The sequence below is a fragment of the Chiroxiphia lanceolata genome, chromosome 18 (assembly GCF_009829145.1).
Source record: "Chiroxiphia lanceolata isolate bChiLan1 chromosome 18, bChiLan1.pri, whole genome shotgun sequence".
In the NCBI taxonomy this organism is placed as follows: domain Eukaryota; kingdom Metazoa; phylum Chordata; class Aves; order Passeriformes; family Pipridae; genus Chiroxiphia; species Chiroxiphia lanceolata.
In genome coordinates, this window is record NC_045654.1 from 9,822,213 (window position 1) to 9,846,273 (window position 24,061).

The following is a 24,061-nucleotide window of genomic DNA, read 5'->3' on the forward strand; positions in this document are numbered from 1 at the left end:
CTGACATGCCCTGAGATGACATTTCTCTGAAGGCAAAGAGAACAATGCAGCAGGGCAGGTAACAGAGCACGGAGGTGAGTGGGGAGTTGTGATGGCAGTGCTGTGCTGCTGCAAGCCAGGCCAGCACAGATGGAGTTTAGAAGTGGAATGGCTCTTGGACGGGGCACTGGCAGGGGGAATCTCTCTCCGGGACATTCAGCTAAACCAGCAGCTTTCCAGGCTGGCCCAAAGATTTTAGCCAATGGGTTTTCCTTTTCCAGGAAAACATTCTCTAGAACTCCTTGGTGCTTCTGGACGCACCTCCCTGACACAAAGGAGCACCACTGGGGCCTGGCCCTTAAATGTGGCTCCAGACTGGTGGTGCTCAGCAGCCTGTACTGCCCTGTAGGAGATGCCTGCAGCCTTCATTCCTTCTGCCCAGCAAGATCCAGCACCACCAGCCCCTCTGGGCTGCTGGCGGGGGGGCACTGGCAGCCGTTTTGGAGGGGGATCCGAGGAAAGACTTGAAAAGTAGTGAGTGCCAGGAGTCCTCCATATTTGCACCTGTCCATGTGGAAAGACACTTTCTCAGCTGAAATCCATACTGTGGCCCTTTCCTTCATATTCCTTTCTCCTTAGTCTTTGCAGACAATTTCAAGCAATGCAGTTTTCCACTCTAATAAGCAATTTAAATGCTAAAGGGCAGCTCCTCTGCTGAAGGCAACTGAAGCCAAGGGAGCTGTGACAGTTTATGCCAGCTGAAGCTTTGCCTTTAAGTAAATGTTTTAAACTTTCCACTAAGGAGACTAAAATAAGCCATAGCATGAAACATTAAGAGCAAAGAATGAACTCTGGAGACCAGAGGGATTTGGGAAATGAAATGAGATCCATCTTGCTGGCACATTTTTCCCCCTTGTCTATTTTTGGAATTTAAAAAATTCCCCCAGATTTGTCTTTTACAAACCAGCCTTTTGTTCGGTGAGCAACACTGAGCAGCCTCTCGATTCAGCAGAGCAGGTGAGCTTTGGCAAGACAACATGCAAAACACAGAGCTGGAAACTATTAATATCTTTTACTGCTGGAGTTCGGGAGAGCTTGGCACAGGTGCTGTTTGTTTTCTTTAACAGGCTTTTCAGCTGCGCAACGTGCAACCAAATACAAGATTTCTAGTTAGAGAGCAAGTTGTGATCAACCCAACTCTTCTCCAGGGTGATGTGATCCTGCCATGACAAGGTTTTACTCAGGGATTGCAGATGGGTTTGACCACAGGGCTGCACTCTGTGTGTTCATACGGCCGAGTGGGAGCAGCCTGGTTCTGCTCATCAGGCTCGAGACAGACTCAGGAAACCTGGGCTCCAACTCCTGGCTGTGGGATTAACTTTTGAGGGGACCTCAGCCTGTCACTTAAAGCCCAATTCTCCTGTTGGCTTGCAACCTACATTTTCCACTGACTTTAAATGGAGCAGGGGATCTTTGTTGCCTATTGAAAACTGAGCCTCCAAACAGTTCACTCTCCCCATGTTTAAAACAAGAAGGAGAATATTTTGAGATCAATGGATAAGAACACCTGGGAGCATTAATACCTATGTACCCTGCCAAGATACTGGGAGATTAAGCAAATATTTTGAGGGCTGTAAGATCTTATGAAGCAGGTATGGAGCTGTTTAGTATATCCCGGATATAATTTTCTCCTTCCTTTTATTTTTTTTCCACAAATGGAAGAACTCAGGCAGAGAGAGTGACTATTGAGGCTCATGGAGGGAATCTGACAAACAAAGAGCACATCTAAAGGTGCCCTAAGATTTGGCCTGAATATCACCAAAGAAGATACAGCTGAAAAAGTAAATAATTTTGGGAATGCTTTGTCTGGCTGCATAGGCTACAACTCCAAACAGGATGACATGAAGTTGATAAGAGTTCAGAAAAGATTTGCCCTGCAGTGGAGACTCCATCCCCTCAGTTTGGGGTAGTACATGTTAAGGAAGACAACAGACTAACTGGAGCGTGTGCAAAGAGAATAAAATGGATGATAAAGAGGTTTTGAAAACATGACCTGCAAAGAAAGGTGGAAGGAAGGGAATTTGTTTAGTCTAGAAGAGAGAAGAATGAGGGGAACATGATAATAATTTTCCAACATTTGCAAAAGGGATAGCAACTGTTCTCCAGAACCCTGGCAGGGCAAGAAATCAATTTATAGTCAGGAAGTTTTAGGGCAGGACTGTAGGAACAGCCAAGCAAGAGAAAGCTCTAGGATGGGCTACCAAGAGAAATGGGGAATGTCCATCATGGGAAGTTTTTAAGAACATACTGTAGCAATTCAGATGCAAACTCAGGTACTTTACAAACAAACTATGGTGTTTGCAGAGGACAATGATACTCCAGTGTGGGAAGGCAGTTGCTTACACACAACTGTTTGAAACTCCCCCAGGTGTAACAGCACTGGTTACCAGTTGATTAATTCCAAATAAATAAATATAACTGGCGTAGGGTAACAAACAGCATTTTTGTTTCCAAAATTGCTTTTAGACCTAATTTCTAAAGAATAATGCACTTCTTAAAAGCACTAATGACAATGGAAATACAAAGAAAGGTGACTGTGGTGCTGACCTCAACAGGAGAGTCCTACAGCACCTGGAGGGCTTTCAAAGCTGGCAGATCATGGTATAAATAATCTAATACAGACTCTGACTCAGGTAATGCAGCCTTAAGAGGATGCACCTTTATCTCTGTCTATTCTTCCTCTCACCTTCTGTGCCTGAAGAGTAAAAATAGCAACTTTATGTATAAGTTTACACTCTATCACTGGCCTAAGTCACTGCTCTCACAGGGCTGTCTCCTTGCAGCATGGGAAATCGATCCTGCTCGCACTGCATGCTGGAGAAGGTTCCAGATCACAGCCTCCTCCCAGGCTAAATGTGGAAATGCTAGAATGGCAGAAATTCAGAGGGCCCTGAATCTTGTGATTGCTCCTGGTGGAGTTGTTTGGGAGTGAGAAGAGGATTTGCAGGAAGTGCTGTTCTTCTCTGTTGCTGTCCAAAGGATCCTGTCCTCCAGTCTCCTGCTGGAAAGAAGTAGCAGCATATTGGCTCAGAGGAGACCTCAGGTTGACAATAATATTTGGGTGAAAACCCACACCCAGTTATGCTATTCCTCCAAAATCTCCTCTTCCAGGGCTGTTTTTTGAACAGCACCTGGAGAAATTCTACTAGAGGATGGTAGAACAGGCTAAAGAATGAGCCAAAACCAGCTCATTTTAGGGAATTAAGTGGTCTGAAAGGACTGGATGCTCTTAAGATGAGAACTGGTTGTGTGGCACTGCTGCATAACAAACCTTTTGGGATCTCTAGATAAGAATAATGATAATAATTCCAATCTTGCAGACACAGCCTTGCTCTCCTGCAAGGGCAAGGCTGTGCACAGCCAGCTTCTTTGTGGGCCCAGAGAATCTGCTCTACACCAATGTGAGTTAGGATATTCCCAGGGTGGGATTCACAGTTTGGTGACAGCAGACAGCAGTGTGGGGCTGTGGGAATTCGATGCAGCACCACCCTGTTCAAATCACTGGAGACTGCCTGGCTGTTCTGCTCTGCTGGCCAGAAGGGCTCTTGTGTTTGGGCCTTGCTACAGGGATGCCCTGTGTTAGCTCCTCTTCCATTTTTCATTTTTTTTTTTGCCTAGGAAACCTCTTGTTAGGCAGGACTGAACGTCCTTGAAAGCACCAGTTATAACAAACAACCAGGGGCAGATCTCAGGCAAACGCTGTGCGAGTCAGAGGTCACAGCTGGAAGTGGTTTTAGGGGAAATTCAAAATTACTGTCAAAAGCAGTTCTCTCTCATTTTAATTGTAATTGGTTAATCTCATTTTATTTGCCTTGCGGCTATGGCTGTGAAGCTTAGGAAACTCTCAGGGCCCCTGCTCTGCTCTCAGTTACCCTGGGAGCAATTCTGGAGACTTCAGCAAAGTTGCTTTGGGTTTATCCCTTGCACCACCGAGACCAGAGGCCACTGCTTGGAAAAGTCCTTGGCAAAGGAAGGAAGGAATGTGGCAGCCGGTTGTTCCTTTTTCAGAAATGAAACCAGACAAATGGTATTCACTGATTTAACCTTCCTCGTGGCCCCTCTGCTGAGTTGCCAGTTCAGGGAGCTCAGGGACAGGATGGGTTTGTGCGTGTCACTTCTTTCATCCTTTCTGGAGCTGGAGGAGGGGAAGGACAGGCAGGGCTACAGCTGGTACAGGTATTCTGGGAAGGGGTGAATACAGTGCCAGGACAGTATCAGCTGGGGATATACTCATCATATTTGGGAAACAGAAAGTTAGTGGGAGCAGTCTGCTCCTGTAGGTGCATAATGCACCATGCACAGAGCTACGGGCAAGTTCTCCACTGAGAGGTTAAACCTCTCCCTGCAGTACACCCACAGCACGAGGGCAGTGCTTGTCCAGTGGCATCCCATCAAACTGCAGAGTGCACAGTCAACAAACCACTTGGGATGAGCAAGACACTGCTGCAAATATGGGCAATCTGTAAACAAGCTGTGCGGTGCCTGCTGAGGAGTTTGGCACAGACCTGATCAAACATGTCAAGCAGCATGTCCAAGGCCCCTGTCTCCCCACCCTCCCCTCGGCACACGTGTGCAGTCGCATGGAATTTGCTGTTTTGACTTGCAGGGAAGTCAAAAAGCTGTCGAATAGTGATCGCATCTAGCACCACTCATCATCACCATCAATTGTTCTCCAAATGAAACAGGCCACGTCGCCAAGCAAAATGCTTGGGAAGATATTTTTCCACTGGACATGCATCCAAAATAAATACAGGAAAATCTCCTTCTCCAAGCACTTTTCCTGATTACTTTTCATTTGAATCATTAGTAAACCCGAGATACACACACAATAGCACAAGACTGATGAAAACCCACTTCAACATAGTGCCCCATTTTTTTCCCAGAGATTAATCCTCTTTGTTACTCTCAGCCTATGAGAAAAACATCCCTTCAGCCTACCCAAAGCCAAAAGGATGTGGACATCTTCACATATGCATCCCTTGCTAGATGGATGCTTTTTGCAGCTGGTCATTTCAGCTGTGATGAATGCTCTGGAGGGTTCTTGCCATGGTCTGTATAAGCCCACATTTACTGTTGTCTGCCCTAATATGCCAGTTCTGATGAGATCCTGTTGCTGAAGCTTTGGGATTTTGCTTCAAGGTAGCACCAAGGACTAAATCCCATCCCATACAGATTCCAAGTTTACTGCCTTGGTGCACCATGAATAGGTGCAGGGAAGGAACCCCATAACTCTGTGAAGACCAAGAATAATCCCACATTTCTATGGATCGCTACCTGTACTGAGATTGCAACCACGGCAAAGGCACAAGGAAAGGAGAGCTTGGAACAACAGCCATGCCTTTCCCTCACTGCTGCAGTCCAAGAGCTCTGAGCACCCATCCCTGCTCTGAACCACTCAGTGTCACTTCAGGAAGTGTCCTCCAGGCTCACAGAGCAAGACATGCTCATCAAGGCCACAGATTAGTTTTGCCAGGATCTGAATCCAAACCACACACAGCCTGTTAGCTTCAGCAGGTCCCACACAAATGGCCCAGGTTCACTCAAACCTTAACCCGAGACCTCACCCAGGCTCTGTGAACAACACCACCTCTCTTTTTCTCTTTGCCCAAATCCCTGCCTGCAACAGATGTCCTGGAGAGCCTGGCTTGCAGTTGGAGACCATAATAAGACTTATGAAATGTCCACTCAAATCCGGTAACCTGAAGGTGGGAAAGGCAAATTATAGACCTCTAGTCAAATTATAGACCCTGGCTTTTGTGTGCTGGCATTGCAGTGAATGTGCTAAGCACTGTGGACAAGAAATGTTCTGGTTTACAAGAGAGCAGGCTTCCAGCCAATTGCTTTTACTTGGTGGATTTTCTAATAAATCAGTCCCATCTCTGCTCTTGTCCCCACTTCAATGTGACAAGACAGATCACAGGAACTGGATGCACTGGGCTATGGTGCAAGCAGGTGGGACTCCAAGGATTTCACCAGACTCCGTCCTAGACCTGGCATACCAGATCCAGGCTAGTTACTTGCTTCTATGCAAAGCAGTGGGCAGCCCAAGGCCCCATCTGGGAATGACTGCACATAAATGGAAACCATTCCTTCCAGTCTATTCTGACCTGGGCATGCAGTCCAGCCCCGCTGCTTTTTGCAGTGAGGGTAGGAGTGTTTAGACATGAAACATGCCAGAAGCTGAAGGTAGGATTGTACCGCTGCTTACAGAATCAGCATTTCCAGCATCTCCAGTCTGAATTCTTATGTAATTCACTTTGCCTTGCCTTGGATTACTTCCTTTGTGAGAACCTTTGGCTTATTTCTAATAAGGCCTCTGTCCAGCTGCGAGAGCAGCCCATGGTTCGGGGCCCTCCCTCAGCTCATCGTTGTGCTTGTCCCTGGGATGACTTGGAGCCGGTGGCCTGGCAGGCACATGTGCTGCAGTGTCACAGCCCAGGAGGCACCAAACAAGAGTGCTGTGCCAATGGGGCTGTGCTCTCTGGAATGCTCTGTATGTGCTGGAAGTGCCTGGAGTGAATGGGGCTCCATCCCCTGCGAAGGAAGAGTCACAATTGCTGCCTGAAAAGAAAAGCCCTCTCTCCTGGCCATCTGGATGCCTGTACTGATGAGCAGGCACTCACCCACCAGATGCCTGGCAGGGCTCTGCTTCACACAGCAAGTCTGCCTTGGGACTGCGCCAGGCCTGTGCCCCTGCTTACCCTGACCAGCACAGGCTTTGGAAAGAATTTCTCCAAAATCTTTGCCTGCGCTTACTGCTCCTCCTCCTTTTCTCTCCTGTGCTTGTACAGTACAAACTCTCCCCTCAGATGAAGGTGCCCCTGTATGGTGTCCTCTGAGACACCAGGGACATCCATCACTGATTTTCCTCAACCACACCAGTAAGGTGATGGTGCTCCCCAGAGCTGCTGGTGAACACAGGCCTTCAGGGGAGACACTGGCATGGGTATTTGGCATGGCTCTGCCTGTCCCTCCCGCTCTGCTGTACCAGCCCACAGAGTAAACCAGCACTCCCAGTGAGGTGATGCTGTGGCAGCCCCTTGGCCAGCCTTGGGTGAGCCACCCCTCGGCAGGAGGCTTCAGGGTCCGCGGTACAAGATGACAGGGACCTGGCAGAGAACTGAGATGCTTTCAGGGAAATGCCACCCCTCAGCAGCCCTTAAGCCTCCCAGCCCCAAGACTTTCTTCTGTGCAAATACATGATATTTACTAGCATAGCCTGAATTTTGGGCTGAGGTTCCCCCCCTGCTCGCTCCACAGCTCACTGCTGACATTTTAAGAGCAGTGATCCTGATCTTGCATGATAAGCTAAATCCAAACCTCCTGAGGCTGCAGCCCAGAGAGCAAACAGCTCTGTCTGTCACCACTGGGAATCTGGGACTTTGGAAGAAGCCTTCTGGGTGCACCAGAGCTGTGCTGAACTATGCAACAGCTACAGCACAACCAAGAGCCTTCCCCTAACTCGCAGTCCCCAGCCAGGCCGCAGGCATTGTTCAGACTGTCTCACAAGCAGGGCTCACAGTGATGGATTATGTTTCCGTAAAAAGCTGAGGGAGGAGGTACCAACCATGGCAGGGACTGTGGTTGGTAGGAACTGGTCATGGCTGCAAAGCAGGAGATGGAGGGAGGAGGGGGCTGGAGCTGCATTGTGCTGCTTCGTTAGGGCTGACACCCCGACAAACCAGAGCTTTGGAACAAATCTGACTTTGTGTTTCCTCCTCCTTCCCACCCTCAACCCACCACATTTCTCACAGAACAAAAATCCTGTCTCTTGCCCAGCTCTACTGCCAGAGCACTAATCCTTAGGCTGTGGTGGTGGATTAAGTCTTGGGCCCTGAGAAAGCTCTTCCAAGGCACAGTGAAGATTTTGTTTGTCAGGGTCTAACCTATGTGCAGTTCACAGCTGCCATGCTTGGGAAGTTGTGTCTTTTCTTTTCTTTTGCTTTTAAGCAGCCCCTATGAAGGAAAGCAGGTCTGTTCTGAGAGACTACTCCTAATGGTCTGAAAATAAACCCAGTATTTTTCTTGGCTTGTAGAGAAAAATGGTTACCTTGACTGAAACTTGGTTCTAACACACATTTCAGACAGTAATGAAGACTGCAGATATGAGACTTGCATAGGCTCTGTTACAGAAAGCTTCACAGGCTCTGTTACAGAAAGCTTCACAGAGTGTTTTTTTTCCTTCTTTCCATTCTATACCCAAAACTCTGCCTGGTATAGCTAAGGACCTCCAATAGCTTGATGGGAAAAGGAGCTTTATCAAAGGTGCTAATGTTGTGAGCCACCTTTTATTCTTTGCCATACTGACAAAAGGTTAATCAAACAGAGCTGGCATTTCATCAAGGCCAGCACTGAAAATTAGGGACAGAGGTGCCATTAAAAATAACCAGATGCATGTGCTTCTATCCCTGACACACCGGTCTTGAAATATCTCCCTCTTGGGCTGTACAGCTTCCAAGGAATAGCAGGAAATTGCAATTGTTACACTGGCCAGAGAATGGATTTAATTTGTACTGTTTTATCCTCCCTGTTGGAAACTATCCTCTCTTTTCTTCCACGCCAGCTAAAAAGAAAAGAAAAAATCCAGCAAACCCAACACATTTCTGTATGAAGCCTTCATGCAGTTGGATCACAGCCTACTGTAAGGCATGTGTGCTTCCCCTGTCAAAGGTATGGATTGCTTTCCTTCTGTAGGCTTCATTGCAACACATCCACATAGGTCATTCTACAGGCAAATTTACAGCTGCTTAATTAAAGATCATTTGAAAACCACTGGTTGGTTAGTTCAGCTGGTACACAAAGCTGATGCAAGGCATGTAGGTGTATAGTTGCTACAGAAAGGTTGTTTCTTGGGGTGAGAAAGAGCTGGTTTAAGGGGTCAAGCACACGTTCACTGGCCATGCCAGGGGAAAGCCAGGTGATTCTAGTTAAACAGTCTGCAAAGGGAGAATTGACTTTTTGGATACAGAGGAGAAAAGAAGCTGCAGTACAGGTAACACATCAAACTTCCCCAAGCAGAGGCTCCAGAGCCTTGGCTTGGATTAGTTGCAGCCATCAGACTCTTACTAAGGCAACCACATTGGGCAAGCTCAGGGAAGGAGCTGGGCAAGTTACGAGCGTGTACACAATGGTGAGGTTGCTTCAGCTGGTTGTTGAGCAACCATAATTCAAGACATTTGATCTCATGTCTGTACAAGAGAGAGGTTTGCATTCATCTAAGTCACCTTTTTCCCTAAAAAAAGAGGTACAACTCTGGGCTATGCAGGTCGAGCCAGCCTCTGGAAGGACAGGCTGCTGGCCTGGATAGATGACAAAGAAAAGAGCTGAGGCTTTATCAGGGTTGAGCAACAATAGACAATTTTTTTTAAATGAATTTTGTACTCTTGTGACATCACAGTGGGAATATATTTGGCTCTGTTAAGGCTGGAAAGATGATTGCAGTGATTGAGTTACAGGGGCTTAATGAATTACTGCTCGTCAGCTGAGCTGTGGCCACTGACTCTGCTGCTGGATGCACAAAGTACAATGCATTAGCTCACGGCTAATTTGAGGCACAGTGAGGCATAATGTGGTTACCCAGAGCAGAAGCTGGCCTGAACTCATAGGATAAAATCCCTTAGCTTTCAAAAAGTACCTAGTCCTGTAATTGGCTCCGGTGGGATGGCTTTAACAGCTTATCTGGCTACAGAGCACAGTGATCCCAAAGCTCTCATGAGGGCTGAGGGTGTTTCTGAACTTAGAGACGTGCAATCCTGTCCCAGCCAAGCTCTGAACCCCTATGGACAGTACAGTCCCTAGATCTGCACCAGAAATGGTTCATTACTGACTCAGGAGGGACAACTTGTCAGAATGTGTTAACAGCACAAACCTGGGAGGTCTAAAGGAGGTTGGGGAGGAGGACAGCAGCTCTGCAGTGAGGCCATGGGAAAGCACTGGAGCTGTTCTGCTCCAGTGCTCCAACCCCGAGGTGATTTGGCTGGAAGCAGATGAAAGGCGGCTGGCGAGGCCCGGTGAATCACTTCTGTTGGGAGACATTCCCTCTTTCAGCAGGGACTGCAGCCAGGAGCTGAAGTGACTCAAGACAGCAGCATGGGCTGAGGATGAGGCAGAGGATGGCACAGCCCTAATCAATGCCTGTCATGGGGCCAGACCACATCAGGCCTGATAGCACCTCCAGGACAGGAGAACTGCAGCAGCAGCATTCTTGGTGGGGCTGCCATTGCCAATGCTGTTGGCTCATTCCTTGAAGAAACTCTCTGGCCATCTCTTCTGCCTCCTAAAGCTTTGTTTTCTCTTCTCTAGACAGGAACAGGAACTTCTAGCAAACCTACCTCTCCACCTGCCTTCAGTCCTACCCTGTCAATGCAGAGTGTTAAAAGAGGGAGGATGTGAAGGGGAAAAGAGAGCAGAGAGGAGGAGTTAGAATGTGAAGCAAAGGAGGGAGCAGAACTTACAGGGGAGAATGCAGTGTGGCAGGGGGCAGGCTGCTGGGTTGGGATCTATGCACTGTCACTGAACACTGAAATCAGGTGGTGATGCAGAAAAGGAGTGAGAGGATGAGTGGGAAGAGAGAAGAGAGCACAGGTCTGGCAGCAGGGACAAGCAGGGAGATGGCTGTGGCTACAAGGCAATTAAGTCTGACCAGGCAATCAAGCCTGATTAAGCTGTGCCACAGACTGTGGCTTAAAGCTCACAGGGCCACCACAAGGGGATGCAAGCACAGATGGGGGCTCTGGCTGCTGTCTGTGATCTCTCCTGGGGCTCGACACAGCCTGCTAAAATGCTCAGAAATCCCACACACCTTTATAGTGGTCTGGACAAAATTTACAGCAGAAAAAGAGGCCCAGGAAAACCTGTTTGCATGGTGGGTCCACACAAAGAACAGTTAATCCTGGGCTTTGCTACCTGTCATAGTGCATTACACTCCCCTGTAGCTGACCCCCACCGTGGAGCAGAGCTGCCTTCCCCAGCAGCAGGGCTGCAGTCACAGATCTGTGTTTGTGTTCAGGAGGGCTCTTACCAAGACATCAGACAAACGTGGAGCTCTGGGAGGTGGAGGGGGGAGAGCAGGCAACTGTCAAACCCTTTTATAGCAAGTCCCACAGGAATTTGTTTTCCTCCTATTTTTAAGTTGAAAAGGATCGAGTTTCACTGCAGGAAATAGTTCTCCTCCTCCCTCCCACCCACCTTTCTTTTTTCTACAGCACATTGGAAGAGCAGTCTGCTGTCTGCCTCAGGTTTCCAAGAATCAGGCAAACTGGAACTGGAATGCTTGTTATCTGCAGCCAGGGAAGCAGAGGGAGAGAGGCTGGGGAAGAGGTGCTCCTGTCTGCAAACGCTCAGAGCCTTAGGGTGCCTGTATTGATGAGATACACCCTTCCCCATCCCTACTGATCAGGTTGAGATTGTAATTAGGGTCTCAGAAGAGGTTTCTGTGAAGCCTCTAAAGACAGGATATTCATATCCATGGAAGCTGCCCTGCCTTCTTCCCCTGTAGAGCAATGTCATAGGAAATCTTGGGAAAGGACTGCAGTGACCTGCCCTCAAGGAATCTCTTCTGCATTGTACCACTTGCAGGGGTGGACATGTGCAACAGCACTCAAATGCAGGCCCAACTCTGCATTCCATTTAGAAACAAACACATTCAGTCAGTGCAACGCCCTGAGAATCTCCACACGCCCGAGCTCTGTGAACATCACAGCACAGATTGCTGGACATTGATAAACCTGCACCTTGTTGCAGCCGTGCAGGGGGGCTCTGGCCAAGAAGCACTTAAGCCACCAGGCTCAAACCTGCAGTTCAATTCCCAGCCTGTCACCTAGGATTTAGAGGAGGGGTCTGGCTAATGAACAGCCTGTTGGACACTTTTGATCTTCAGAATTCACAGCCCAGCGATTGCTCCCCCCTCCCTCCCCACGCTGCTGATAGCGATCAATTCTGCTCACCAGGCACACACACACGCCCTTCCTGCACGGGCGAGGCCTCATTTCTCCCGTTCCCTTGCAGTGACAGAACAGACAATGCCTCTTTTGTAGGTGCTTCCACATGCCTGGTGGAAAACCTATTGGAGACTAGTGCAGTTATATCAATAATCTCCTGTTTATTATTGCTCCTGGCATGGGATTTGCCATTACCTCTCTAGCACAGGCAATGTTTTCCATTCATCTTGTCTCAGCCAGTTGTTTGCTCGTTTGCAGTGGGGGGCTTCAGAAGAGACAAAGCTACAATTGATGGGAAACAGAAGGCCAGGCTGCTGCCAAAAGGGGGTTTTCCTGAGGGATATCCATAGTCTTAGAAATGGTTATTAGAATCTCTTTCAACAGTGGTTCTGCACACCTGTTAAAAAAAGCCTCGCCTTTACTTTCATTGGACCTGTCTTTCAGATGACCTTTGTTGGGCACCTGTTACTCAAACACTGTTTAGGTTCACATCCTTGCAAGGCAACCAGTATTGGGAAAATAGTACATATATCTGCTCTTATTACTTCTATCAGAAGAGCACAGAATAACCAAGTACATGTATTTCCCAGGCATCACAAAATATGAAAGGCCATTTCAAATCTTACCAAGTTCTTGGTTTTTGTTCTGCTATAGAGATTCAGAAACATCCTCTCCATTCCTGCTAACCCTGTTTTGGCAGACGTGGCCACTGCCCTAGAGCTAGGTGTGTTCCATGGACATTAAACTTGAATGGGGCTGAATCTTTCAGTTTTTAATAAGTCAAATGTCACAATCAGAGTTGCAGCAGTAAAGTTGTTGATGTGATCAGCCTTCTGCAAAATCACAGAATCACAGTACATGCTGAGTTGGAAGGGATCCACAAGGATCATCAAGTCCAACTCCTGGCCCTGCACAGGACCATCCCCAGGAGTCACACCATGTGCCTGAGAGTTCTGCTATTATTAGAGCCACAATCCTTTCCCTTGTCAGTCACGGGGGGCAAGTAGAATGCTTTGCTCTACAGTTCATATGGTGGAAACTTGGAGTCCTGAAAACTGAGCAAGACACACAGGACAAACTAAGGAGATCAGATTTGAGTTTGCAAAACAAACCCAGCTGGTAGAAGAAGATGTGGATTAGACCAGACACAAAGTGAGAGTTCAGCTGGGGAACAGACCACAGCTATCCTGGAGGAAGAAAGAACTTTTCCAGACCTCCCTTCCCAACACTTTCACTGCAAAGCCTCACAGATTTTGACCTAGAACTGCTCTCTTCCTCCTCCACTCCTGCATGGACTGGCAGTCTGGGACATTATCTCAGCTCTGCTCATTAGGTTCTCTCTGCCTGCACCTCCCAGGCTCTGGGAACAGATATCTCTGAGGCAGAAGACTGTGGTTATTTCAGTTCCTTCCCTTTTGTCCACCTTCAGGAACGAGTAGTGGCTCCTAGCTGGAGCCCTCACCAGGGAAAGACCAAAGTCATTGCTGTTCAGACACTACAAGTCCTGGACTCTTATTAGTAGAACAATATTGCTGCCTCAGTCACAGGGATTTACTCTGGTAAACCCAAACACAGTCAAGAGCTGCTTGGCAAGATTCACATCCCATGAGCAGAGGGGCAGTTCCTTCCTCACCCCCCGTGCCCTCCAAAAAAGCTGGAGAGGTGCTGCAGTCAAACCCTTCGTATTTCACATAGGTCACTCTTTGCTCTGCCTTCCACAGAAATGGGCACAGGACCTGGTACAGCCCAGCACCAGCAGGCCAGGAGCTCCCCCCACTTCAGTGGGCCAGGAAAGCCATGCACATATGGAAAGAGGCCCTGGGAAGAAAGTGAAGAATTTAGCAAGTTAGAGAAGAGAAAGAACAGGAAATGCTGCTGCTGGCTAAGCGTCTTCATTCAGAAGTTATTACTTTGTAAACATAGCTCCTGTTCCTACTTTATTTTTAACCCTTGGCATCACAGAAGAGCTATAAATATGGGTAGTGATTATGCCAAAGTCTGGGGAAGGTGCAGCCTGCCTTAAAATGTGGGCTGGCACCCCTATGTGCAGAACAAGAATGTGCTGTTCCTCCCCATAGATCTTTACATTTCAAGCCAAACAGAGGGAACAAATGCCCACAGACCTTGTTATTGTCAGGACAGACTGACAGGACCTCATCTACATGCCTACAGCCCCAGAATGTCTTTCCATGAGCGCTTCCAGCATGCAAACCGCAAAAGAACATTTTCATCCTTGGAACACCACTGTGGCAGGAGACCGTCCTGAGGAGGGACGTCCAGGCTGGGCTTGCAGCACTGTCCAGCCCTGAGCACAGTGTGCTTTTCTTCTGGATGCAGGATAAGGTAGGCAGCGTGAGGCTGGATCCTCCCTCCAGTTCAACCTTCAGAGCATCCACACAGTTCAGTGTTGCTTGAACCAAGTGCCAGCCTTGCAGGGGGAATGGGATCCCCATGGGATGTGTACAGGCGCTTTGGAACGATTCTGAAGTTTACCACCAGGCAGCTCATGGGTAAGAACACACCTGTAAATACCATGGCCAGAAAAATGGGCTTTTGTGTGGCTGCGTGCGTGCAGTAGGTTCACACTGATAATGCTGTCTGGATTTGCAACTGTCTAGACAATGGGAAAATTAGCATCATGAAACTGGATAGTTTTGTGAAATGCTCGGCCAAATATCTGGGAAATATTTTTGTAATGGTTTTCCTCAGAGGGAGATATGAGCCTGAGCCGTCCATTAGAGATGCAGCTCTTTTGTCTTGCATTCTGGTGAGGAATAGAGGGGTTTTACTGAGCCCGCCGGGCCTCATCTGCCATCCTTTCCAGCCAGATGCCGGTGCTACTGTGGAGGGAAATGAGCCCACAGCACAGGCATGGCAAATGTGCTTTCCGTAGGCTGGAGCTGCTGCTTTTCTGGCACGGAAAAGGAATTTCATCCCAAGAGCTAGAGGCTAAGACTGCATGAACAGTGGTTTACCTCTGGAGACAAACAACTAGAGACCAGTGCCTCCCCAGCCTGCAGTGAAGTCCAAAGGATTTCTAGGCTACAGGGTAAGAGCTCACAGAGAGCAAACAGAACTCATTCTGAGCCTCTTGCTTGGAGCCCCAAAAGCACAAAGCTTAGAGATGCACAGGGATCTTTCCTGCTCTCACCCAGGACAAGAGGATGCAGCAGCCAGGATTGTGCTTATAGTGGAGGCCGGTAAGTGCTTTGTCTCCATGGCCTTTGAGAAAGCCCCTCTGCAGAACTGTAAGGCCCAATTCTACAGGGTTGTACTTGCTCCCATAACAACGCTAGAAGCTCTGGTCCAGCTGAGCAGAGTTAGTGGCAGTGAAAGCAGAGGGAGGCAGGACATGCCTTTCCTCAGATGACAGGTAAAGAAGATTCTTGTAGCATCTTCATCCTGTGAGGAAATTGGAGCAAGCTCAGACCTCAGTGGTCCTGGGGAGTCCCTAAACAAAGGTAACCAGCCTATGGCAGCTGAGCCCTTCTCAGAAAGACACCAGTGCCCAAAGGGGAGGATGCCAGATCCAGATGATTGGAAGGAACAATATACAGTTGATAAAAGAAAAAAAAAAAAGGCAGCTCCAAAGCACGTGCTCTATTAATGACTCAGGATAATACATCAACACATTGCTTCTCTGAAAAGTTTCAGAAGAGGCAGAGGAGACCAGACAACAGGCATCTCATCTTTTTAGAGCGAAGATGTTATCTTCCCCCTGGAAGGGAAGAGCTGTCAATTCATCTAAGGACAGCAGAGTTTAAGTAGCAGCTCAATATTATTGATGATTGTCAGCCAGGAACCTTTGGCTTGGTTTAGCTTGTGGGAAACCTTGAAAAACTGCTCCAAGCTTTCAGTGGATGTGTTAGGGAAATAAACAGATTAATATCTTCGAGTCCTACATAGATTCCAGGAGAATATGGTGCTTAGACTGGGGGCTTCTCCCCATGAACAGCAGCAGAGGCTTTTGTTCAGTGTCAACGATGACAACCAATGGGTTGGATGCAAAACATAGAAGGGCTTCTAATGCAGAAGCTGAAGATGCCTTGGCTCAGTTTTACAGGGAACTTGCATTTTCATCTGTGAGGGACTGTGTGATGTTTCTGGATACTGTTCAGCAACAGTTGAAAGAGTCTTCTGGAACAGGGCTGTGTTGGGGCATGGAATTTTCAGAACAACAGACCTGCTAATCCAAGGAAGATGTCTAGTGAGGGAGGTGGTTCTGGTAACAGCCAGAGACACAGTGATGCTAACTGGAAAGTGCCAGAAGAACAAGTTCTTGCTGGGATATGGGCAACCTGGCTAACTAGGGCTTGAAGCTGATGCACTTCTGCAGAGCACTCACAGGAGGGAACTTAAAGAGAAACCAGAGCAGGAGATGGAGCTGGCAACCTTTTCTGTGCTGAGAATAAGAGACCTGTGGCATGGGGACACTGCTGATCCACAGCCAGTGAAGTAAGTCTTCAAAAATACAATGCAACATGCAGGAAACAACGGACATATGGTGTATTTTCAGCCAGGTCTCCATGTGCCCCATAGGTGTACAGAAAGAACCAGATGAGACACGGGGGATAGAAACAGGTGTCCCTCTCTAGCAGGGCACAGCTGACCAAGATGAAACCAGTCATCAGGGGGCTCAAAAGGGGTGCACTGAGCTGGTCCATTTTAAGGAGATGGTAAGTATTTGGCCTGTGTGCTTAAATGCCTCAAAACCACTAGCCACTTTGGGGAAAAAGCTCTTAGCTCCTTCACTAGCCCTGATTTTTGATAAGGTGGCCCAATATGGTAACACAGATCCTGCAGAGCAGCACCGTAAGAAACACAGCCTGGATGCAGAAGGTAGGCCAGAAGCAAAACTGGTAAATACAATCTAGTGCTGAATTGGTTTGCAATATTTGGGATTGGCCCAAAGCCAATATTGACCAAAGTTAAACCTTTTATTTGTGTTTTCTTGACAGAAAAATAAAGAAGTTGCTACAACAACAAAAACTCCCAGGGAAAGGGTGGACAAAGAATAGCCCTATGCGCTCAGGATTTTAAAAAGCAGGGCAGGTTTGCTCTGAAGATAGTGCAGAAGCAGTTAAGAGAAATAAAAGTCTCTGTCCCCCCATTTTATGTCAGAGGAAAACAGTAATTAATACCCTTCAGACATTATAGAAAGAATTTCCTACCTATGACAAAATAACAGCACCAGAAAGTTAACATTTTTGTGCTGCAGATCCTGTTGTTTGACTTTCCTGAGCTATTTCCTTGCTCCCATCCATCACAACATTCACTGGATAATTCTCCCCCCTCCAGTTTTTGTAGAAGTAATCTTTTGAGTTTTGTGAAGTTGATCTTGGCTCATGGCACACATCCCACATCTGTTTTCCTAGGCCTTACCGTTTGACTCAGAATGATTGCATTTTAACTTCATCCCCCCACTGCTACTGTCAAGTTTTAAACCAAAACTAAGCACTCCCAGCACCACCACGGCGCACCTGATGTCTGGGAAGGCACATATCCCCTCACCTCCTGGTACTGAGTAGTGAGAGGTTACTGTAAGAATGTTGACTGCTTATTTATTATTCTTTAAGATGATACGGTGTGAAGTGACAGCGTAGGTTAAATACAATTATTCTGTATGAGTGAGTTTTCAAAGCTCTCCTTTTGGTTCTTATCCAAGATCCTTAAAAGCACATCATTAAGGATAAGCATTCACACACAGCAGTGGGATGTGACACATTCGTTAACTTGTCATGTTGGTTTTGCTACCTTTTGAAATCAAAAGGTAGAGAAGCTGCCCATCCTTTTCACTTTCCCAAATTAAAACTTTTAGAACTCCCCACCCTCTTCGAAAACATAAGCTCTTGGCTTCTCAGCACCTCGTTGAATTTTAATAAAGGCAAATGGAAGAAAAAATGCTGAGTTCAGTAAGACACCACCAACATTTGAGATAGGATATGGTCAGGCAAGAGGATGCCTGTTGGGCATGTAGCCAGAAAAGCTCTGCTGGACTTCTGCAGATTCATGACCTTCAGTTAGATTTGGTTAGATATGTCTGGGCTGGATATGCTTTCTACCATTCTGCATCTGGTAATACAGTTAATAAATACTTCTTCCAGCATCATCTTTCCTGTGGTATTTTGCTCATTCTAATTCTGCTACTAGGCAGAACTCAGAAGTGCAGGAATGGGGGAATGGGAAAGTCAGACGGGAGGGGTTTGTCCTAAGTGCAAAACACTGAATCCAACAGAAAACATGAAGGTCATGGGTTAACAACAACATGGGTAATCCCCTTTCCCCAGCCCAGCTCTGAGCACTTCAGAGTTCTGACCTCTGTGTGGTTAACCCAAGGGCAGGATGGCTACAGAGCTGAAATGTGACACACATCAAAAAAGAAAGAAAGAAAAGTAAAAGAAGGAAGTGAAGAGAAATGTTCAATGCTGCTAGTTGGTAATTATTCTGGAGAACCAACAATGAGGGAAATAGCTTTCACAGGGGCACATCCCCATGATTTGGAAAAAAGGTGAAGTTTTTAAACTCTTGCACAGTTCTCTGGTTGCAATTAGGAAACGTTAGCTCAGTCAGGCACGGAGAGTGGAGAGTGCTTCCTTGCCAATGTCCGAGTCTTGTTTTGTCTCTGATAATTCCACACTCTGCTTTTAAGAGACAGCTCATATTTGATGTTACTGTGTGAATATATAAGGCTAAATGCTGTCCTGGCATATTCTGACCCTTTAAAAAAAGAAAAAAAAGAGGAGGGGGCAGATTTTTTTTTTTTACTGGCAGACTTATTGAAATTGATAATTCTTGGGTTTATGCTGCACATTTTAAAACATGTGACTTTTGCAGAAAAAAGCACCCAGAATTCTATGCTGGAAACAAAGTTGGAAAGCTGGACTAGGAGCAAGGGTCTCTCTTTCTTGCTTTTGTCCTTGCTCTCCTTCTCTGGGCTGCTGGGCTTGCTCTGAGGTCTCCAGCCCACTGCAAGGTGTAATGGTGGTGTAAGGAACCATATTAGTTCCCTTCAGTTCCTCACTGTATAAGAAAGCTTGGGGTGGAAAGCAATCCATTCCTTAGAGATATTCCTGCAAGAGGCTGTGTTAGAACATGAAAAACTATCAGGCAGAACAGCTACCTTTGAACATCTCCCTCTAGATACGTTCTTGGCCATGGCAAGGAAGAATTTGGAGAGATGGCTGTTGGGCTGCCATTTGGATGCATTTTAGTGCAGCATAACACATCAGGCCTCCCTGGAAGGGAGCCCTCCTCACTTCACCTGGTCCAGAGCTCCTTGTGACTCCTTGGAGCAGGTAGCCCTGGAAGTCAGGAGAGCTCCAAGCCACACTTGCTGTTTCAGACTGTTCTGCTCCATCTAACTCATCCCCCTTGAGTGACTTCTATAGTCACTCCTTTTTACCCTAAATAAAGATCCTTGAGAATGTAGGCACATCCCAGAACAACTAAAAAGCTCCAGACTTTGGAAAAATCAGGTGCAAAACGAGGGCAATGCATTTACAGTGATCACCTGAGCATAGCACTACACAAAATACCAAAAGCAAGAAAGTTGAACATTGCTTTTTTAAACTACAGATGGGCCACATTAACCACAAAGGAAACCCAAGAGCTTGTGTCTGAGAGTAATAAATACCATTTTCATAACATGCACGGTGCTTTCAGTGCTAGCAGGAGGTGCTGGGGACCTCCTTTGTCAATGGGAGTGCAAACACAGAAACTCTCCCCCTAAAGAGGCCTGGAAGCACCCCCTCAGGGAAGAAGGTGAGTCAGTGTCCCCATCACAGGTTCCATTTCATCTTGCACTGAGTCAACCCAGTTTCCAGGTGACCCCTGCAATGGATAACACCATTTTTGAGATACCAGAAGAAGATACACAGAGGAAATTCATATGATCCAAACAACTATGAAAAGCTTTTACCTCCTAAATCTGTGCTGGAATTAGGGCACACAAGCGCCCTAAGTGGTAGCACAGCTACTGAACACAGAGCAACATCACAGGCTGAAAGCTGCAGAGCATCACTCAAGTGCTGATAGCTAATCAAGAGTACTTCAAGCCACCCCACAAATCATACTCATTTATCAACTGTGCCACACCTTTTTTGCTTTAGAGGATGACATGACTAAGAATGGATACATCAGTGCAGTACCAGGATCATCCAAAGCCACGTGTCACATTGGGGCACAAACCTTCCCCTTCAACATAAGGAATAAGGGCCTGTGTTTCTTGGAGCAAGGGGAGCATGGCTGAGATTCTTCCTTTGCTGACACACACACACACCACAGTGCTAAGCTGTGGCAGGCACCAGAAGCAACAAATGTAAAGTCAAATGCATTATAATCTAAGGAAGGGCTGGAGAAACCTAAACTGAGATGTCATAATAACATAAGCCAGAATTCATTACCTCTGTAACCAAAAAGAAGTTATTGATATGCCAGTTTCCACCCATAAATAGCTATAGTTGAGGGTCTGAGTTTATAAAACGTTGAACGACTTACCATATGTTGCACTGGATGGTTTTGGTCGGAAGTCCACAAAGGATCTGTTAGACAGCAATTTCTCCTGTTGAGACAAAAACTCAGAGGTAAAAACTGCCTTGCCAAGTCCAGAAGATAAGAACAAAGACACATTGTTTTAAATCACAGGGGACCCGAGTGTGCTGGAACATGTAAGGAACAAAGCAAATACAGACTCTTGGGGTGTTTAGACTACAGCCTGTCTGCCTCTTTCCAAGTTGGGTTGAATGAAAAAGCAATTTACAGAGAGTTCAGGATTATTGCAGACATGCCAGAGAGTCCCAGCTGCACAGCGAGTTGTTCACCCTGGGAAAGCCAGCCCAGTTACAGGTAAAGGTTCCAGGTCTTCATAAGGCAATGAGGAGATGGAGGTTGAACAGTGTGGTAGGGAGGGCCTGGCTCACCACAGCTGACCCTTGATCCTGGTTCCTCCATCTCCTGTGCTGATCCCAAGCCTCTTGGCAAATGGGTCCCACTGCATTCTCTGCCTTTATCTAGTATAGCTTTAGCCCTGAAGATGTGGTGGGGAAGGGCATGGCCAGCAGGAAATACCCCAGGTTTTCTCTGGCTGTATCTCTCTGCCAGGGATTTGCTTAGTTCCTGTGCCCTGAGCATCTCATTTCCCACAGCAATAGGTCCAATATCCAGGTTTAAAAGTTGTAATTGCCTGGATCAGATTCCATAAGGTGGAGTTGTGTAAGGAGCATGGAGAAGCAGTTCAGACACTACAGAGTGTCCATGCTGGTTGCCAAGTCGATTAATCCTGTTGCCCTCTGTGGGAGGGGTGGGTTGTCTTTGTCACAGAGGACTCCAGAGCAGGTCTGATTTGGAGAAGAGGAGAACCAAGGATGGCCATGAAGCTGGAAAAATTAATTTTGGCACAAGCTTTTTCACTGTGTACAGCGATGGAAGTGAGCAGAAGTTCTTAGGAATTACAGTGAAGTCCTTCTTTCCCAAGAAGTCTCTAGCATTTTGATCACTGGGACATACACTCAGGATATTTGCCAAGCTTGTTAAAACAAACATGAAAAAGCTCCTTGAGGCAGGACCCCCAGCTTCCCAGCTCTCCGACAGCTCTGCCTCACCAGCTCCTGAAGGTCTCAACCCAGCAGTTAAAAGGCAGGAGGGGAGCAAACAGCAATTGCTTTGTGTGACATGGAGGGCTGAGGAAATTTGAAAGACAAATTATTCAAAATAAAAAGCAGTGCAAAAAAAGATTAGGAAACTACTGTGCCGTGACTATTAATGAAGCGATAGAAAATATCAATCACTCCCAGGCCTCTGAAGCTTGCTGTGAGAGAAGAATTAGGAGATTTTATGTTCCAAGTACCAGGAAACCACAGCGCCCTGGTGCCTAGTTTTCAAAAGAACACTGAATCACAGGGAGGAAAGCAGAGTGCTGCAAAGAGCCAAGGGCAGAGTTTAAAAATAGCAGCTTTCAGTTTTGCTGCTTTTTTCTTCTTCTTAAGTGCCTGGATATAGGATCATGTCAGAGGATGGATAAAGAGAGCAGACCAGCCCCTGTGGAGAGGGAAGTGTTCCTGAATGCAGTACTGCCAGCTGGGGTTGTGGGCTGTTCATTTTGTACTCCAGTTCTTCCCCTCAAAGGCACCAGTCTCTCCTGATCTTCCTGTCCATCCAACCCAAGAGAAGGGCACTGGGGAGTGGGGCCTGGGCAGCTTAACAAGCCCATCAGTGTGTGCAAAGCCAGTGCAAATGGGTGAATCCAGGGGCTGAATGTGTGATCAAGCCTGAACCATCCCCTTCTGGAAACACACAGGGCCAATTTCCCATGGCATTAAGGACACTTCTGAAATGCTGTGCAAGGAATGGGATTTATTGACATGTTTATGCTGATGCTCCAGACCTGTGTGCAGGGAGAAACCACATCTGGCAAATATGCTAAAACAACTGAAAGGATATCTGAGTTCTGATGCTGCTCAAACTTCTCCAGCCCCTCAGACTGCACTGTGCACTACCTGAAAGACCACTGGGCCAGAGTCACAGCACCTGCCAAAGTAACCACATGGAGGAGGGTGTCAGTACTTTAGACAGGCAAAGGAGACTGAGAAGTATCTCCTGAAATGGACAGTGAAGTTTTAGGTCATGCAATAGAGTAACAGTGATGTTTTTAAGGCAGAAATGGGCAGGGTCTACAGAAAGAAATGTGATCTTCTCATCCAAATGGATTGAAAACCAGATATGTCTTTCAGTAGCTGATCTTAGAAGGCAAAGCTCCTTCCTTGCAGAGAGGCAGGATGCCCCCTTGGGCCTTTGCTTTGTCTGTAGAAAGAGAAGAAAGGCACAGCTGATGCTCTGGATAAGGCTGTCTGCATCTGACTCTCCGGGGAAGTCTGCTGTGCCTTATGACTCACTGCTCAGAGGATGCTTTCAAATCTATAGAGGAATAACTCGTGTAATAAGGGCAGCAAGTGCAGGGAGCCACATAAAATCCCTTTTCCCAATTAAGCAAGCAGACACACAAACCCTTTTTCCCAGCCAGCTCAGGGACAAAACAGTGAAGTTTTTCACTGCTATGAGCTATGATTGAAATGGAGGGTGGGGGAAGAGAAATACTGGCTCTGTCACTTGGTTAATAGAGTACACAAATCACTTAAACTGCTACTGGTGTACTGGGAGATTGACTTGTGGCAAGTTCAGTTTCTCCTGTCACTAGCAAGGACTTCTGGGCTCTAGGGTAGAGATCAGCCAATTATCACACAAATTATACAGCATTCACTATTCAAATACATTTAAAAGCAAGAATCCAGTACTGATAATTATGCTGACCAAGTCCTGAAGGAACACTTTAACTCTACAAATATGCAGAAAAATCCCGAACATCTGGAATCTGAAGTATTTCCTTGTAAAGAAGTTTCCACTGGAATGTCATCTGTTCTTACTGTTATTCGAGATAGGTTGCTGACACAACCAACTGGACTCCAGCGACCTGTGTGGCACAGAGCTTTTCATTCCTGTGGCTCATAAAAAGGCCTAAGAACCCACTAGTGCCACAGAACAATGTAATTGCCTTGTCACATGCAGTTGTCAAGTAGGAAACTTCAAAAAAGCTGCTTGCATGGAGACAAAGGGCCCCATGTGTCCTAGAGATGCTCCAAGAGACACCCAAAGTAACTCGCTACTGCTGCCTTTCAAAAGGACCAAGCCAGAATTTACTTGGAGCAAATTTGGTGGTGCAGTGTCCTGCCCTCCAAGCAGACCTGAAAGCTTTTATTATGTGAGAAAGTCTTTAAGGCAAAAACTCAGTTCCAGTTCATCCAGTGCTTCCCTCCCATTTAGCCTCACAGGTACAAAAAGCCCCTTCAGCCCAGCTGGCCTGAGATTTCCCCTTGCTCAGCCTTCCATGGAGATTACTGACTGCTGACAAAAGCAGTGTAGAAATGCCCTCTAATGCAGCCCTAATGGAATAAGAGCTCTCATCAAATTGCCACTCCAGGACTTTCTTGTAGTTTCTGCACCTATAAAAGACTGACAGGTACATGGAAAAACTGTCATGGCAATACAGGGAGCAGTTCAGAGCAGGAGCAGGACTTGATTCAGTATTCCCC

The 24,061-nt window shown here is 46.9% G+C and overlaps 1 protein-coding gene across 1 annotated transcript in view; it reads right to left on the minus strand.

Annotated features, from left to right (window-relative positions):
* Window positions 1-24,061, minus strand: part of LOC116795981 — a 69,087-nt gene that overhangs the window by 13,246 nt on the left and 31,780 nt on the right. The window contains exon 4 of the mRNA XM_032706142.1: window positions 20,475-20,538. Within this exon, the coding sequence (XP_032562033.1) occupies window positions 20,475-20,538 (64 nt within the window). The remainder of the gene's footprint in view (window positions 1-20,474; window positions 20,539-24,061) is intronic.